A 17,750-nucleotide genomic window follows, 5' to 3' on the forward strand; every position below is an offset into this window, starting at 1 on the left:
ATAGATTGCTCCCTTTTTAATGTGTTTACTCTGCGTTCTGTGCTAATGCAGAAGAATGGATGCCTTTATCTGGACCCCCATAAAGGCATCCAGCCCCGAGGGCTCTGTGTTACCATTTATTTATTTATTTCCTTTTTGTCTGCCATAGGGCTAATGACACAGGAGTCCTCTTCTATAAAGACCACCTACCAGTGAGCCAGATAGTGATTGGAGACACCAACAGAACGGGCTCGCAGGCCATCTACCACGTCGGCCCTCTGCGTTGTTATGGAGACAGTAGGTGATCACCTATGTGTTGAAGCTGTGCCAGATTTGGTTGCAGATGGAGTGCTTGATTCCCGGGCTTAGTGTTGATCAGACGCAGACTATTCTCAGATGATGCCTTCACTCCTCATGTGTTTATCCGGGGATAGAGAGCTAAACTTCATCTGTTCTGTTTCAAGTCTGGCAACTGGCTGTGTGGACTGTAACCTCTTCAAATCTGCTGGACCTACCAGCGAGTCTGTCCTCGCCAACTCATGTTGTACAGCCAGGCAGAGGGGTCAGAATGGGGGCAAACTCAGTGGGGGGGCAGAGCTGGACAGCAGCAGTGGAACATGAAAGAGACTGTAGATATTTACCGCTTCATGTCCCTGACTGAGCTGCGGACGCAGAGCAGGGACTCTTTAGCAGCTCATCTGCAGTCAAATGTAGTTCAAACCCCCAATTTTATTTTATATTCAAGTGGAGAATCCAACATTTCCTAAAGACATCCAGTGTGTCGGACTGAAGTGTATTTAAAATTATACACACAAACATCTATAATATTCCCAAAAACAATATGATGTGACCCGTTAACAATCTCTAGACAGTACAAGACATTCTGGATATTCTTATCATGGCCTGGACTGTTATATAATGAGGGTATGAGCATGTGATGCAACAAAACTAATAAAAGCGAGTGCAAATAATTGTAAGGCAATTACTTTGCTGACAGTAGAAAATAGAAATAGACAGTAGGAATGGCTGAGGTAATTTGCATTTAATTTATAATAACTCAACAAAGCTGAAGACAGTATTATTATAATATTCTGTTCCTGTAATGCAAACTTCTCAGACAGTCATTTTTATAAAATAAAGTGATCTACTTTTTATGGTGTTTATTAAACCCTGGCACCAGACGGCAGTGAGCTGTCTTAGCAGCTCACTGGACCGCTCACACCTGGTGGAAAGGCCGTCTCACCACCACAAAAACATCAGCACTGACTGTTGGTTCAAGTTTTAAAAATTCTTAAAACTATAAAACGGGATTGTATTTCGATGTTTTCCTCACGATGGACCTCTTGCAGTTCTGTAAATAATGTCTGTGCTCTTTGAGTGGGGAAGGAAGCAGGGTGGTGTTGTTACACAGTCGTGAAACCTCTCAGGGAGGCGGTGGAGACAGATGGTCGGGCATACAAAGTGTGGGAATTTTGACACCAGATACCACAGTTTGCTTCCTGTTTCCTACCAGAAGTCAACGTTGGAAACACTGGCAACAGATCAGATGTCAAGTTTCATTATCCTCCTTTCTTTGTATTTCAGGGTTGCAAATGTGAGGAATAGATGCAAGCGAGGGAAATACAGAGACTATTAAGACAAATGAGACTTATTTTGCCCACAGCCTGGTTCAGTGAGGAATCATCCTACCTCCACTTTATTTTCTTCTTTCCTTTTTCTCCTCCCCTCTTTGCTTTCCCTTGCTTTCAGAGTCTATATGGAATGCAGCATCTTTCTACCAGGAGTCCTCCTACCTCTACTTCCCAACCCTACAGGCTGAGCTCACCTCTGATATCTCCTTCTACTTCAAGACTAGTGCTCCTTCAGGAGTGTTTCTGGAGAACCTGGGCCTCAAGGACTTCATCAGAGTGGAGCTCAGCTGTGAGTCAATGCTCGGGCCAGAATAAGAGCAGCATGCACAAAGTACATGACAAGGACATGAACATTGAACACCCGTACATACGAAAACCCACAAAAGCTGTCAGTGATATAAATATATATATATATATATATATGTTTGGGTTTTCTCAGATGGAAGTGCTAGCTGCACCGTGGTTGACAGTTTAATTTCCCCGAGAAGCAGGCTGTCAGGGCTGCACAGCATGATGTAATCCTAATGACACAGTCAACAGCAATGGCATGCTGTCATAGGAGACATTAAAATCATTTCCTTACTACTGTTGACACCGAAATCCTTATTGAACACACACTTGATAGATAAGGAAGCAAGGGTTCGTCAAATTACCTTTAACATTTAAAGCAAGGATGGGGAAAAATAAGATAAAATGCTGCACATCATGTATTTCCACAAAAAGACTGTTGCGTTTACATGAGCCGCGATAAAGAAATCCACTGTAGTCATCAGGTATTTGGGATTGAAATGAGCATGTATTTATCAAGCAGCAGAGGATTGCTTTCTTTATTGTAAGTGTTGAAAAAGGTGTGAATCTCTTGATTGCACTGTGTTGTGTTCACAAATCTGAGGGAGGAGTTCTCAGGATACTTGGAGCCATTATGTATTACGGCAGCATCAGAGACGTTGTGAAATATTGACGAGCTGTCAGCTGAGCTCCTTCATAAATCTATTCAGGTCATCAGGTTTTCCCAGTAGCATTGTATCACATTGCATCAGAAAGAGAGGACAGAGAAGACATAAAACACCAAATATCACATTCAGTCTGACCTGGCTGTCGTGTGTGTGTGTGTGTGCGTGTTTGTGTACCATTCCCCAATGACCTCCCAGCCCCCTCTGTGGTGACTTTCTCCTTTGATGTGGGAAACGGTCCGGTGGTCCTGTCCGCGAAGTCCCACCTTCCCCTGAATGATCGACAGTGGCACTACGTGAGGGCAGAGCGCAACGTGAAGGAGGCCTCCCTGCAGGTCGACCAGCTTCCCCTCCGCTTCCTGGAGGCTCCGGCTGACGGACACCCCCGCTTACGGCTCAGCAGCCAGCTGTTTGTAGGTAGGCTTGCCATCAGACTAAATATACCTCCACCTGAGAGGGGGATTTATTCAAACCTGTAACTGCTTTTTTTCAGCAGCAAGCTGCAAACACAGTTGTTACAATGCTGTCATATTATCACCTTATTAAGTTGTATAGTTAATATCAAACGGTTGCCTTTTTACACATCTAATAGACCCAGAGGAACATTGGTAGTAGTTGAAACATGTGTTTCTGGTCGCCTGGTTAATGCAAGTCCTATATTCATTCTCTGCTCCACTTTGTTCACCAGCTAGTTGCTAACTTTGTCTGTTCTGCTTGATATGCAGGTTGTTTACAGTAGAGAGCTTTTTTTCTTTCCTGAAAACCGCTGCCTGCTGATGGATGTAAGGTTGAGGGCAGCGACAGTGAACCAAAACAGTAAATCTACGGGCAATTAAAGCAAAACAATAAGACAGTGAAACGCTCCACAGGGCTGAGGGGAAGTGCAGACTCTGTGGGTTTATCACTAGGAGCCACACATTTCACATTACACACAGTTATTTTTTTCCTTTGTTAATATAAAAATATTGATTAGTGCAGCTTTGAAGGGAAACTTCAGAGCGTGTCTTAACACAACACATATGTGCTTTGATTTTGAAGGAGTTATCGGCCGCTGTAATCACTGATCCTCTCGCAGCCGGCCTTGAAGTCATCCTTTGGTAGCGAGAAATGGGAGTGCTCATTTTCTGCCAGGGTGTGTTGTGAGGAACAGCTGAAGCTACAGCAGTCTGCGTTAGTCAAATCAAGGGTATCCTCTGACACTGCAGTTCTTTTAGTACAAATGTGCCTCTTTGTGTTTTTCTCTCGTGTGTGCACAACCACCAGGACAAAGATACTTGATTTGGCTTACTCAGACGACAGAAGTCTCATATTAGCTTTGCTTGAACTTTAAAGTGCATTTTTGCACAGAGCGAGGACTGTGGATTTTGTCCCGTATCGCTTACAAAGAAGTCGCACTACAAAGGTTTCCCTTCAAAGCCAGAATGGAGGGAGAAGTGATTACAATAACACTTTAAAACGCACATTTGCCCTCTGAGTATTTTACTAATACAGACTTAAAAAATACAAACCTGTCCTGTAAGCTACTGTGAAGAACTAATGTATTTTATTATTTTTTCATTATTGCTGTGGCTCAGGAGCTTGGCTGCTCTCTTCCTCCTCTTTCCCCTCTGACATTTTAATGTCTCCTTAATAATACACCATCCCTCTGGAGGTGAAAGACACATCATTAAAAAAGTGTGTTTTTTTCATGTGTTCTCAATTTTAGGCCTCAGTTCATGCACTTAATGGATCATTTACTTTAAAAAAAAATAATTTAAAATAATAATTTGTCAGAAAATGACAAATGGAAGCAATAATCCTCTCTGGACCTCAGAAGAACTTGTCATTAGCTGAAGATTTAATTGTTTCATAAGAGGGTGAAAAGGTGTCATTTAATGAAAGTTTAAATGTCTTAAAGTTTTAATGAAAGAAACAAGTTAATATGAATGTGTGATTATGTTGGTTATATAAAGAGCCTTCCCTGACATGTTAAAACTGATCACTAGTTTGGAACAGGAGATAATAAAAAGTTGTTTTAATTATAGATGTGTGAATATAACAAAAAAATAAAAATCCACTTCTGTTGCAGTGGACTACACTGAACTGAATGTTGAATTCTTGCCAATCCAAGTCGGCTTATTACTGTGCAAATGTTTATAATAAATGCAGGCAGAAAGCACATTTAGCTTATATGTAGCCATTTTAGCATGAACACTACGAACAAAGCAAGCTTTTTTTCCCCTCTGATAAATTATAACAGGAAGAATGTGATACATTTCCATCCGAAGCCATCAGTCTCCCACCTCTGTGAAGCCTAAATTAGCAGCTGTCAACATGCCACATACGTTTATTACACTTCCGTGCCGGCGACGGCTGAGGCCAGAGGCGTTAGTTTGCGGGTTTGCGAACGCGATGTCTCAGGAACACCGTGAGCGAATTTCTTCAAATTCGGCACAAACATTCACTTGGACACGAGGATGAACTGATTGGTCTCTGCCCGTCAAACGTCAAAGGTCACTGTCACCACAGACAACACGTTTTTGGCCATAACTCAAGAATTCATACATGAAATCTGACCAAATTTCACACAAATGTCGCAAAGGATAAAAGGAAGTGATGCCATTTTATGTCCAAAAGGTCAAAGGGCCAGTTAATATATATTTTTTAATTCGTCTAAAGACTTCACTTTATATATAACCTAGACAGACTTGGATGTAAATGCAATTTGACTGGTTGGCAAGGCACTAAGTCAAGACTTCTAAATGTTTCCTGTATTCATCTCACAGTGATGTCTCTTGGAAATTTGTCTGGTCCATTACTTCGCATATTTAGTAAGGTTTCAGATGCTGATGTGTATACAGAGTTGCCCTAGATGCACACTGGAATTAAGTAAATGTTTGTCGTAAATCCTCATCAGCCTTAAAGGGAATCATGATTATAAAGTCATCAAAGAAGCTTTCTAGCACAGCTTGCGAGCATTAGATGTGACTTATGGCCGCCCTCGCCTCAGGGGGGACCGCGTCCCAGCAGAGGGGCTTCCTGGGCTGCATCAGGACCCTGATCATCAACGGCGTGAGCTTTGACCTGGAGGAGAGGGCCAAGATGACGCCAGGCGTGAGCTCCGGTTGTCCCGGCTACTGCAGCGGCTCCAGCAGCCTCTGCCACAACAGAGGGAGGTGTATCGAGAAGAGCAACGGCTACGTGTGCGACTGCTCCCAGTCCGCCTACGGGGGAACCACCTGCAACCAAGGTGAGCGCTGATCAACAACCAACCACTTAATGCAATTCTTTTAATAGATTAACGTTGATTACGACAAACAAATAATCAATCAAGTCAAGGTTGTTCCATTACGGCGCATCAATAAAAATGCGAGTAATGCAAGAGGCAATTAATACTTGTCCTGACTCCAGACTCCAAGAACATTTAAAATGCATTAGACCAAATTATCTCCTGCAATATGTGAGCACAGAACAGAGCACAGACACCGACGCATCTGAAACCCACAAACACCCAGCGCAGATAGACGAGCAGGAGGCTGAGCAAACAGCCATGAAGACATGGTGGAGAGTTAAAGAGATTAAAATTCTGGCTGCAGCTGGAGCTAACCACTCTGCACTATTTACACAGTTTCATCTTGCTCAGTGCGTTAAATATGAAAGTGGCACCCATGCCAGGATACAGCTAATCCAACTGCTGTTCAAAAGCACTTCTTGCTCATTACAACTCGGATCTCTCCACACAGTTAGTTGTGTTATTGCGATGGGGGGCCTATCAGATATGTCACCTGTAGGTTACAGACGCTCCCTTTGATCCACATCTCTCTTGGAGTTAAACTTCACGAAGTCCCGGGAGTGAAACGCAGTTCTTACATAAATGATCGCATGATGGCAGGTTTTCAAAGCTGTGTGTTGAAGTTTTGACATAATGGAAGTGCTCCACATTAAAATCAAAGGTATGATTAAACAATGAGCGTTGCCACCTCGCAAAGCAAACTTGTCAGTTTTATTTTCAGTAATTTCTGTGAATATATTAGCACTTTTGTGAAAGTGGGTGCTTTTGGCTGAGAGATCACCTGCTTCAGTGGATGTGCTGCGAGTGCTTCTGAGGTGCTCTCGTTGTAAATGTGTTGTTGCGGCAGTGTGAAACCAGACAGTGATGTTGTGGTGTTTTGGTATGTCGGCATGCTGTGGCTTCCATCCCTTCCACCCTTCCCTGCCCTGTAAGTCTTAGCACCTGTTGAGGTAAGTGCTCTGAATTGCATTGATCGACAGCGCTTCCTGCGGTGCTGTTGCATCCTCTTTTTTGTTGTCAACCATCATCTCCTCGCGAAGATGATTTGATGTGTAGCGTCAGCTATGCTGATTAACCAGCTACTCATTCATTTGTTGGTTAGCAGAAAGACAGAGAGCGAGGGAGCTTTTGTTCCTCGAGTTTATCTTTAAGAAAACACTTTTTCTGAGGCTCGGAGCCATTTATGATGGTACAGCCGTTGGTACAGTGAGGGGATGAAAGTGCAGAAAACACCACAGAGTGCATGAAGTGTTGGAACATGATTTGCCGCAGCATGGCTCTGCAAGCTGGACGCTCTCCGACTATTTTTAAGTAGGTGTGCATTAACCCCATAAGCATGTGGATGCTTATGGGGTTCTGCATAAACACACACTGCTATACCTCTGAAGAGAGATAATACGTTTAGATTTTCATTCAAAACAGTGACTTCCCTCTAGCTGTACCCACTGGGCAAACTACGTTTTTACCCCGCTTTTAATAAGGGTGTGTTGATTTTTCCTGCTAACGCTTTCATATTATGAGACATAATGAACGCCGCAGCCTCTGGAGGCTGTGAGCCATCTTTTAGTCTTTTCATCTTGTTTCAAAAAGAGCTGTAACGGAGCTCTCTCTCCGCTGAAACCTTTTTTTTTCTTTATGTGTGTCCCCGTGTGTGCAGAGGTGTCGGTGTCCTTCGACATGGAGTCCTCAGTGACCTACACGTTCCAGGAGCCCTTCTCAGTCATGCAGAACAGAAGCTCGCAGGCCTCCAGTGTTTCCACAGAGAGCAGCAGCAGGGCCAGAGAGGACGTAGCCTTCAGCTTCGTCACCGCCCAGCGGCCGGCCATGCTGCTGACTGTCAGCACCTTCAGCCAGCAATACATCGCTGTCATCCTGGCCAAGAACGGTACATACAGCTAATACACACGCATCAAAGAAAGAAAAAAAATACCTGCTACACAGTATAACTTAGAGAGAGAGAGATGCACGTATATATAATGATTCCATACTTATTTGAATGTGATCACACACATGGAGGAAACAGTAACACAGCCTACACACCCAGCTCAATAAATTTACATCCTCCACCTAGTTACACACATCAAGGCAATCCTGCAAAACGTTGCATTATGAACTGCCTGTTCATGTATTTATATTCTGTTCTGTTTATATGAAAACATCATATCTACATCTGCATCATGCTGTTGTCTGTCCACGGCCATTTGAAACCATTTCAGATCCTGTCAGATTTAATGCTGCATCGTGTACATCATCACTGCAGCGGCAATGTGGCTGGAAACGTACTGTTTGATACATGAAGCACTCAGTGTCTCCAGCTCTCAGCTGAAATGACAGTGATGTGATTTAGCATGATGACTGTGAGGTCAAGACTTTTATTTTGAAGGCGCATGGGGTCACATCATGGAAGCAAAAGCAATAGTGGCTCAGTGACTAAACCAGGTGTTACGCTCTTAGCTTAATTATTTAGAATTTTTGGAACCCATTAGGCCTTAAATCAAGATTCAAGATTCAAGCTTCTTTATTGTCATTGAGCATGACATGTCAATGAAATTTTCATTGCAAGATACAAGATACAAGATAATAAGAAAGATAAGAAAGATTAGAAAGAATAAAATTAAGATAACTACAATAAAATAAACCAACACGCAATAAAAAATGCAATTAAAAATATACCAGAATGAAAATATACTAAGGCAAATAAAATATACTAAACAATAAACAATAAAATATACCAGTGAAATGTGCAAACAGAATAAAATATACAAACAGAATAAAATATACACAGTGAAATGTACCAAAAGAATAAAATATACACAGTGAAATGATCGACAGCAACTGAAATATACTAAAATGTAGATAAACAGTAAACAATAAAAAATACTAATGAAATGAAATGTGCCAATATACTAAAATGCATATCATTTAGTTAAGTGTGTGTGTGTACTTAAATGTTAAGTACACAGAAGGTGCAGGTGCAGGTGGAGGTGTAAAAGTGTAAATCCTGTTAAAACTACAAACAAAGGCCTGGTCCTGACAACAAGCAAAAACAAAACTCCAGCAGACTTATCACAATTAGTGGATTCTCTCGAGGGGTGAAATAAATCAGTGCATCTGTTTCTTTTCTTACGGTCGTGTCTATGTTACCAAGAACCAGAACCAAAGATTTAGCAAAGATGCATGGATTTTTAATTCTTTTAATTTTTAATTCTATTTCACCACGTTCAACCTGACGCATTACAAACCAACACAGAGCTGTGAATGCTGAGTCACTGGCAGGTAACTCACTCAGATTTGTTGGACGGCTTTGAACCGTCATCGTGCATCATCAGCACGACACGCTGGACAGCAAACAGGTGGTGACGAGCGTTACTCGTCAAACCTTCAGCTTCAGGCTGGAGCTCATGTGTCGCAAACTATGACGAACCCCTTGTCAGTTTCTGACCATCGTGGAAAGTCCTCGCACACACAGGCTGACACAAATGTGTTACCGTGGTTACCAAATGACAGTCCGCTGTACGTTCACACCACAGATGAGGCACACTGGAGTTCACTTGGAAAACAGACAGACATTGTCCTGTGTAGGCAGAAAAAAATGGAATCCACTTGAAAGTAAAAGTGATTCCCATTGCTGTCCAGTAACCATAGCAGGTTATTTTTAAACTACAGCAAGAACCAACTGCAAGACGTCCAAATATGCCTGTCAGGTATTGACTAATTTAATAGGGAGGGGGTAGTTACACCTCAAGATCCAATTTTCAGGAAACCTTAAGTTTATTTGCATGTTGAAAGGTGTTGGGCAGAGCAGAAAATGAGGCTGACAGTACAGGCAGCTAATGTGTATCATACTGGTGCCACAGCTGCCAGCATGAATATAATACCGCCCCCGCAACTTTGTGCAAAATGACTATAGGCTAATGAATAGATTTAACCTCTGCGGGTGTGTATTCCTCCTCTGCATGTTTGGAAAGCCTCTTTCTTCACAGGGAGTCTTGATGTCCAATAAACTTAATTCAGCCCATATGCAAGATAAAAGTCCACATTTGGCTAAAGGAAAACATTAGCAATACATTAGACAGTCTTTACCAAACAAAACAATAAAAGAATAAAATCCAAAAGACCTGAGCTGTTTCACTTCAAGTCTGGAGAACATTTCAGAAAAAGGTCCTCGCATTTGTCGGACTTGCTCCAGCTTATTTCCCCCTGTCAATGAAGTGTCTCATCGTTTTCAGCTCCTGACACAAGAACGGCCTCAGTGCCTTAAGCTGCAGGCCTTAAGCTGAATCCAAACTTGAGTGTTATATTGAGTGACACCTGTGCGCAGTTGTTAGTCAGAGTCGGTGTCCTAATAAACTCTTTTGTATTAAATCAGTCCGCCCATGTTCCTCAGGTCTGTGTAAACACTGAAGGGCAGAGGAGACACTTCATCCACCGCGACCTCCATCTATAGGAGCACTCTCAGGATTTGAAATGAATCACAACACAAAGCCCTTCACCTACAGACCGGGAATTGTAATATTGACCCAGCTCCACTTGACAATGCATATCTCTCTGACTCTATGATCTGGCAGTGATTGTGTGTGTGGGAGGAACACTGAGCACATATTGACTGTGGGAGCAAAGAGCTATGAGATAGAGATCTCGAAAGGCAATTGAAGAAGTTTAGATGTAGCACTCTATTTATAAACAGGCAGCCACATCATTTCAGCAAACCCGTGTATTCTCTTCTCCTATCTGGCATTATAATGCAGTGTACACATACTCAAGCCAAAGGAGAATGTGTTTAATCTAAGATGCGGTGTTCATCTCAGTGGATGTCTTTGGCTCTTAAATTTGCATTGAGCAGCGAGCGCCATAGCAAATCAATTACCATAAAGTGCTCAGGTGGGGATTTCTACGGAGGCCTGTTTAAAGGAGTGTGTTGCATGTCTTTCCCTGCCTCGTGTCCAGGGAGTCTGCAGATCTGGTATCACCTTCAAACAGACAGGAGTCCAGATGTGTTCAGCCCCGCCCTCGGCAACCTGGCAGATGGACGACTCCATCGGATCAGAATCCACAGAGTGGGAAAAAACCTCTATGTACAGGTGAGCAGCACAAACCCTCAAATGTCAAGGAGGAACGTTGTTTTCTGTTTTGCATTACTTTGCAGGATCCATACAGAAAAGCAGAGCTGCATTATGGTGGCATGTAGTAGACCGCCACGGGTTGGGACCACAGTGCGCCCTCAGCTGTGGCTGGTTCAGGTGAAAGTCGGCCTCATTGCAGCTAGACGATAACTAGAGGAGCTAGTTAATGTAACTGACTCACCGAGCGTTGCCCAGGCTGATTGAGACAGACTGTAGCTGTGGTTATGACTGTAGCCATGGCTGTGCTTTGCTTTATGAGGGGTGTAACACTAACTACATGCAGGGATTGTATGTGTGTTGTATTTAAGCTTCTCTGTTCCTGAACTCCTGCGGTGCATTTGCAAGGCATCTGTGATACCTGATAGAATTTCAAACATACCGTGAGGGAACAAAAGAACGTATTGCGAGGGAACACGAAAGTACTGCAGGAAAAGAAATCCCGCTGTGATCCTGCTCCGTAGATCAGTGAACACGTGAAGTCTGCCGTGTGGAAGTGCAGGATGCCGCCCCTGTCTCGAATTATGCTGATCCGCAACAGTCCTGCAGAAGTCAGTTCATCTAGCAGCAACATTCAGCGCCAGTGCAGGAAGCAGTGTACACTTATATGCACGGTAAAATAAAGATGGAGAGGCGTGTTTGTCTCCAACATTGGCCCCTCACGATCTGTTTCTAGCCAATTGTCTGCGTCAACATTTCTACTGTTTATAGAGTAACGTAACACTGGGCTTGAGAGCACTTCGCTGCCCTTTCAAGTCATGTCACCGTCGACCACACCCAGCATCTCTGAAGGCCGTGCTCTGTTGCCCCTGTAACCACACCCAGCAGTGATGGTGTGAGGTCGAAAGAACAGTCTAACTTTGGTTGAAAAGTTAGTTTAGCTAGGCTCGATGTCTATGCTACATTTGTTCATATGTCAGCAGTATTTGAAATATTGCCAGCTTCAGTATGGTATTAAAAAAATGGATACTGTAAAACCCACCGAGCGAAACATTTACACATCTTTTGACATAAAAATCACCACAATCCCTGCTTCCTGTGCAGCCACACATCTCAAAACCACTGGAGAAAAAGTTATACATAGTTTTTGACAATATAATCTCAAACCAGGGCCCACTTACTGGGTTTTTGCAGCGCTTTCAGTCTCATCTGACCGTCTTCATTAGCAGATGGAATCAGCTCTGCACTGAAAAACAGTATTTCATGTTGGCGTGCATTGCAATCTCCCCCTTCTGTAAGGCGGGCTGTTATTGCATGTGTGAAGTGCCACGCTCGCTACATGTGCTGTCAACTGAGCTCCCTCTGCTCATGTAGACTGTGAGACTGAAAGCTCCCTAAAAGGCCAGGAAGTGGACCTTAAGTGTTTATTATTTTTTCAGTCTTAAAGCCAGATCACAGCTACATTTGACTTCTGTTTGACAGCTATGATGACCTGTGTCAACATTACCACAACGTAACTGACATGACTGCTGTAAAATGATAGAAAGGCCTGCTCTGTGCTGGGATAGTAGACTAACCAACACCATCAATGTACTACACATACAGACTGTTGATTCATCTAATGCTCTATGTCGCTTATCTTATATTATCCTATATGTATAAGCTTATATTAGCAGGAAGTAGAGTTGAATTTTGTACTTGCTGCCCAAACACAACAGAGCGATGATGTTAAAGTGTTTCACTGCAGTGAAATCTGTTCATTAGCTGGTCTATACATGTACCACTGTGGGCACTGCAGAAACGTCAGTGGACGTCCTCCAAATCCTGCAGTGTTTTATTGCAGATCATCAAGTTAAGTGATGCAACTGAGTCAGCGCGGTGGGGCAGAAGTGAAAGGTCGACATCACTTCAAAGCCAGCTGTGGGCGGATATGGTTTTGTGTGAAGCTGTAGAGAACACAATTCTCAATCTATAATGTATTGAAATGTGCTGCTGCTGCTGCTGCTGCGGGTGTTGCTGTTACCTTGGTTTAGATTTCTTGTAATCGGCTTGTTATCTGATTTCTCTCCACTCAACCAGATCGACCAGGACATCCACACCAAGTACACGCTGTCATCCGATGCAGAGCTGATCTTAATCAGATCCCTGACATTGGGCAAAGTCACCAGTAAGTCCTCCCGTGATGTTCAGAAAATTGCTGAAAAACTCCCCCATCATCCCTCTGTTGTACGTTTATTCTCACCTGTCGCCGTTCTTTTGTCACGCCTGACTCGGTTACTCAGAAATGACTGTAATTCACCAAATCCATCATGTCGCCATCAGTAACAACATGCATTTTCACCTATCAACCGTATCTCTGTAGGGAAGGAGAACTTCAGTGAGAAAGTGATGCAGGCGGCTGCGAAAGGTTTCAGCGGCTGCCTCTCCTCGGTCCAGTTCAACCATGTGGCGCCACTGAAGGCGGCGCTGACGAATCGAGGAAGCTCACTGGTCACCATCCGCGGTCCGCTGGTCCAATCGAATTGCGGTGCGCTGGCAGAGTCCACCTCGCACACACTGCAAGGTAAAACCTCTTCACACTGTTCACACACACACTGCCACAGTAAACAGTCATTTCCAGGTTGAGCTGCATACAGGATGTAACCGTCGACTAACATCTTAGTTCTACAATTTTGATAATCGAGGAATCCTGATCCTTTCCTGATTGTGCAGCAAAAATGTGCAAAAATGTGCTGCTTTTCTTCATATGTTTGCTCATGCAATATCTCTAAACTGAATGAATGACTGACAACACAAAGTGTTTGAAGATGCCACCATGAACCCAGAAAAAGTGCGGAGGGTGATTTTCATTATTTGCTGACATTTCATGAACTCACCAATAAATCAAAAACTAACTGACATCTTAATCAACACACTGCAGCCTTAATGAATTGCTCTTGCCTGCACCAGCATCTCCAGCGCGTGTTGTCGCTTCGGCGCTCTTTCTTGTCACGTTCTCTTCCTGGATCACTCGCGTCGTCTCATGGGAACGGCTGCATTGAAGCTCCGCTCACTGCATCACTTAGTGTCACGTCGTTTCCAGATGCCTGGAGCACACGTCGGACACACCGCGCAGACAGAAATCAAGAAAACAAAAGGTGTGGGTGGATTGACGAGCGAGTAATTTCCTCGGAGACAGCATCTAGTGGCCGATGGAGGAGCTGCTGCTTCTGGAGCCACTTGTTTGCTTGAGGATCCTGCAGCATTGACCAAATTACTTCATGAAAAGTGTACACATTTTGATCCAATCCTCAGCTTCAGGCGTTATCCTGATCTGTCCTGGTTAAATGTGATCTAGTTCTGCGAGACCAGAAAACCAGCATTAGGCCTCAAGAACAGCTGCTAACCCACTGACTTTTCTAATATATCAACTCAAAGCATGTCATCAGTCTAACTTTTATCCTGTTCGTCTGTTACTGTCTTCAAAACTGACTTGTAATTACTGACTCGTGAGTTTAGATAATTACAGTATGTTGCAGTCTGTTCTTCTGATGGCTCACAGAACAGAGGCACTTCTACCAGTGGAGCTGTCTCCCCCACCCCTGCTCTGCCACAAATGTCTTTTTACACTTTTTCACGTTTGTTTTTTTGTGAACGGCTGCACTTAAATGGAGCACACAAAGTGCAGTAATTATCTAATGTTAATGTTTCAGCTCAAAGCATGAAGTCTTCATCGGAGTAAGCCGAGGCAGCGCCAGTGGACAGCTTCTGAGCGTCGCGTGCATCCGTTCAATGCCGTGTCGCCGCAACATACGTAAATAGAAATCATCAAACATCATAGAGACCATGATGGAAAATGCCCTAGAAAATTAATGTAAAACAATAGAGGACAAATTAATTTCAAGCACCAATTTGAGTTTGTTGATGCAACTCTCATCCAGAGCATAATGGGAATTTTTGTTAATCGCTGTTTTGGCAGCTGCATGAAACAGCTCACTGCGTGGAGCTAAAACATGCGACGGAACCACCAGCCACTTGCTTCAAGGCTCATTCACTATCACGCTCCATTCAGGGTGACGCTTTGACACGGGTTACACGGGTCAACACACATCATCGCCTCATCGCCACGCTCCTTCTGACCAGGCTTTAACGCAGGTCAGACTCTGCCCGCCCTCGAGTCACTGAGGGGACGGGAACTGAAGCGATATTGAGATGAGATGATGTCGACGTTCAGAAGTCGTTTAACCAACCAGAGAGATGCACGGAAAGAAAAACAGATATACAGAGAGAAGGTTGTGGTCCATTCAGCAGTCAAACATAACGAACAGAAACTTCACAGGTAAAGGTGACAGTTCTCAGCAGAGGTTAGTCTCAGGTATGATGAGGATTAATGAATTTGTCTGTTTCTTGTCTCTGCTTCTCCAGATCAAACTGTAACAGCAAATAAAGATAAGGAGGAGCTTGGCAACGGCACCCAGAAGGATTTGGCTGTAATAGCAGGTCTGCTTTTCTCTCTTCTGTGCTGCTTTATTTTTCTTCGCTTAATTGAAAATGAGTCCCAGCTGTTTATTTGTGATTCCCTCCATTTGCCTCCATCCTAATTGTTATTTTCCGGTCTCGGGGTGACTCAGCCTGAGCTCAGGCTAATTTTCATTACTTCCACTTAGACAGTTTTGTTTGAGATTAAATTTAAGTTGATGATGATAATGTTCCAGGATTTGTGTGCGCTTTCTAAATAGGGAACCTTTGCATTGCATTTTACGTCTCCTTAACACTCGAACTGACAATAGAGATGCCCCAAGATGATCGCCAACATTAGTATGAGGAAGTAAATGACTTAATTTGAGGGAATAGTTTGATGATGTAGCAAGACAGTTAGCTATAGGGCAAAGGGATAATAGAGTGGAAAATAGGTGCCATGATATTGTCCCAATGGCCCACTATTCCAAAACCCCAATATTCTGAAAAATGTCCCATTGGTTCGACAGCCCGTTATCCTGAAAAGAAACGCCGCTTGATCTGAAGGTTCACTGCTCTGAAAATATTTTTTTTTCCATCCATGTTCTGCTAAGACTTGCCCCTACTCTGCCCCTGATTGGCTCTGACCCTGACACTTTTTCCTAACCCCAACCATCGCCAACCATAACCCTAACCAAGCAACGAAAGAGGAGCCGAGAAACAAACAAACGAGCGCGGCATGTAGGTGTGAAAAAAATCAAGACAGTGTGTGCTGTCAGAGCAACGAGCCTTCAGAGAAATGGCTCTGGGATAACAGGCTGTCGGACAAATGGGCTTTCGGTCCAATGGGAGATTTTTCAGACTATCGGGGCTTCAGACTAATGGGCCATCGGAACAGTGGGCAGTCTCTGGAAAATAGAGGTCTTCAAGCTAACGAATGACCAGGTGTCTGCACAGGATCTTGTTTTGAGCCCAAAAGAGGCTGTATCTTCTGTCACTAAATCCGTGCTGTGATACTGCGGCCTGATAAAGCACCGAACTGTTACATAGAAGCAAAAGTTTGCCGTTTTGGTTAACACGCTTATTCACTTCCCTGCTGAGAGTTGGATTGGACAGTCGATAACACGATCGAGCCAGGAGATAGTTAGCTTAGCATAAAGGCTAGAAACGGGGTCAAACAGCTAGCAGGACCAGTCCCCCTGTTTACCATAGAGACATGAGAGCGGTATACGTCTTCTAATCTAACCCTCAACAAGGGAAAGGGACAAAGACATTTTTAATCATCATAATCATCATCTTCAAGAGAACGCATAAACACTCTAACGCCAGCAAACGTGAAACAATCAAGGACGCTGCAATTACATTGTGAGCATAAAAAATAAACCATAATGTAACAGAACACCAGTAATGCCTCTCAGCCGGTCAGTGTCCAAGTAACAGTACTTGACAGTCCAATAAGAAACTGTGTAGGCTCTCTTTGTGTTTAAAGGTACGAACTCTCGCACAACTAAACTTTGTGACAACCGAGTCAAAGCAAGTGGACGTTCCTGTATCCAGTTTAGATGAGGATCACAGGTCAATAACAGAACCCTGATGGGGACAGTCCTGGTTGACAGCATTGTCCCCCCGGTACCTGCTAACGCGTCTTCCCTGCTGTGTTCTCAGGTGTGGTCACAGCGGTGGTCTTCATCGCTGTGTGCGCTCTGGCTGTGATAAGCCGTCTCCTCTACCAGCAGCGGCGGGCCCAGAGGAGCAGCAGCATCAAAGAGGAGAACAGACACAGCATGTACACAGACTACAGGACAGAGCTGCACCTCCACAACTCAGTCAGGGACAACATGAAGGAGTACTACATCTGACTACAGGGTGCACTCTGAGGACCTAAGACACAAACTTACCTCTCTCTTATAAAGGACTAACAGGTGGACGTGCTGCTGCAGGATTTCCTACAACAAAATATCTCTGTGCCCTGGAAGTCTCTCAGGAACACTGCGAAGGCCTGCAGCCTGTAGTCCACTCTCGTAATGCTCCAGTACAAGCAAGTGGCTGAATCTTTCCAGCTGTTAGTGTATTTGATGTTGGTGAAACTGTCAGACTCAAGCTGCTGTGGTTTCTGTCGTTGCAAATTGTGTAAAGCAAAAGATGAATGTTCTGCAGTGGTGGACGGAGGGACACCTCGAGTGCAGTGGGCGAACGCTGCTGTCCATCCTGAGTGCGCACAATTTACAACATTTTGTTTGAAACCCTCAAATGATGAATATTTCCACATTTCAGTGGGACTCACTAAATTGTACTTGCAAGTCAGGAAATGTAGGCCAGGCCTGTAAGATATGCGCGCATTCGCTGCTGTCTTTGTTTTGTCAGTGGTGGTGAATGTTGTAGAAGAAGAAAAAGGGACTATACTGCCTATACTGTATGA

At 43.8% G+C, this 17,750-nt stretch overlaps 1 protein-coding gene across 1 annotated transcript in view; it reads left to right on the plus strand.

The window, feature by feature from the left end:
- LOC121615845 (contactin-associated protein-like 5) overlaps positions 1–17,351 on the plus strand; it is a 71,707-nt gene extending 54,356 nt beyond the window's left edge. The window contains exons 15-24 of the mRNA XM_041950315.1: positions 149–276; positions 1,729–1,899; positions 2,762–2,980; positions 5,553–5,792; positions 7,492–7,719; positions 10,782–10,915; positions 12,974–13,061; positions 13,257–13,457; positions 15,299–15,373; positions 16,997–17,351. Coding sequence (XP_041806249.1) covers positions 149–276; positions 1,729–1,899; positions 2,762–2,980; positions 5,553–5,792; positions 7,492–7,719; positions 10,782–10,915; positions 12,974–13,061; positions 13,257–13,457; positions 15,299–15,373; positions 16,997–17,190 — 1,678 coding nt within the window. The 3' untranslated portion in view covers positions 17,191–17,351. The remainder of the gene's footprint in view (positions 1–148; positions 277–1,728; positions 1,900–2,761; positions 2,981–5,552; positions 5,793–7,491; positions 7,720–10,781; positions 10,916–12,973; positions 13,062–13,256; positions 13,458–15,298; positions 15,374–16,996) is intronic.
- The last annotated feature ends 399 nt before the right edge of the window (positions 17,352–17,750 follow it).

The sequence above is a fragment of the Chelmon rostratus genome, chromosome 13, assembly GCF_017976325.1.
Source record: "Chelmon rostratus isolate fCheRos1 chromosome 13, fCheRos1.pri, whole genome shotgun sequence".
NCBI classification, from domain to species: Eukaryota; Metazoa; Chordata; class Actinopteri; order Chaetodontiformes; family Chaetodontidae; genus Chelmon; species Chelmon rostratus.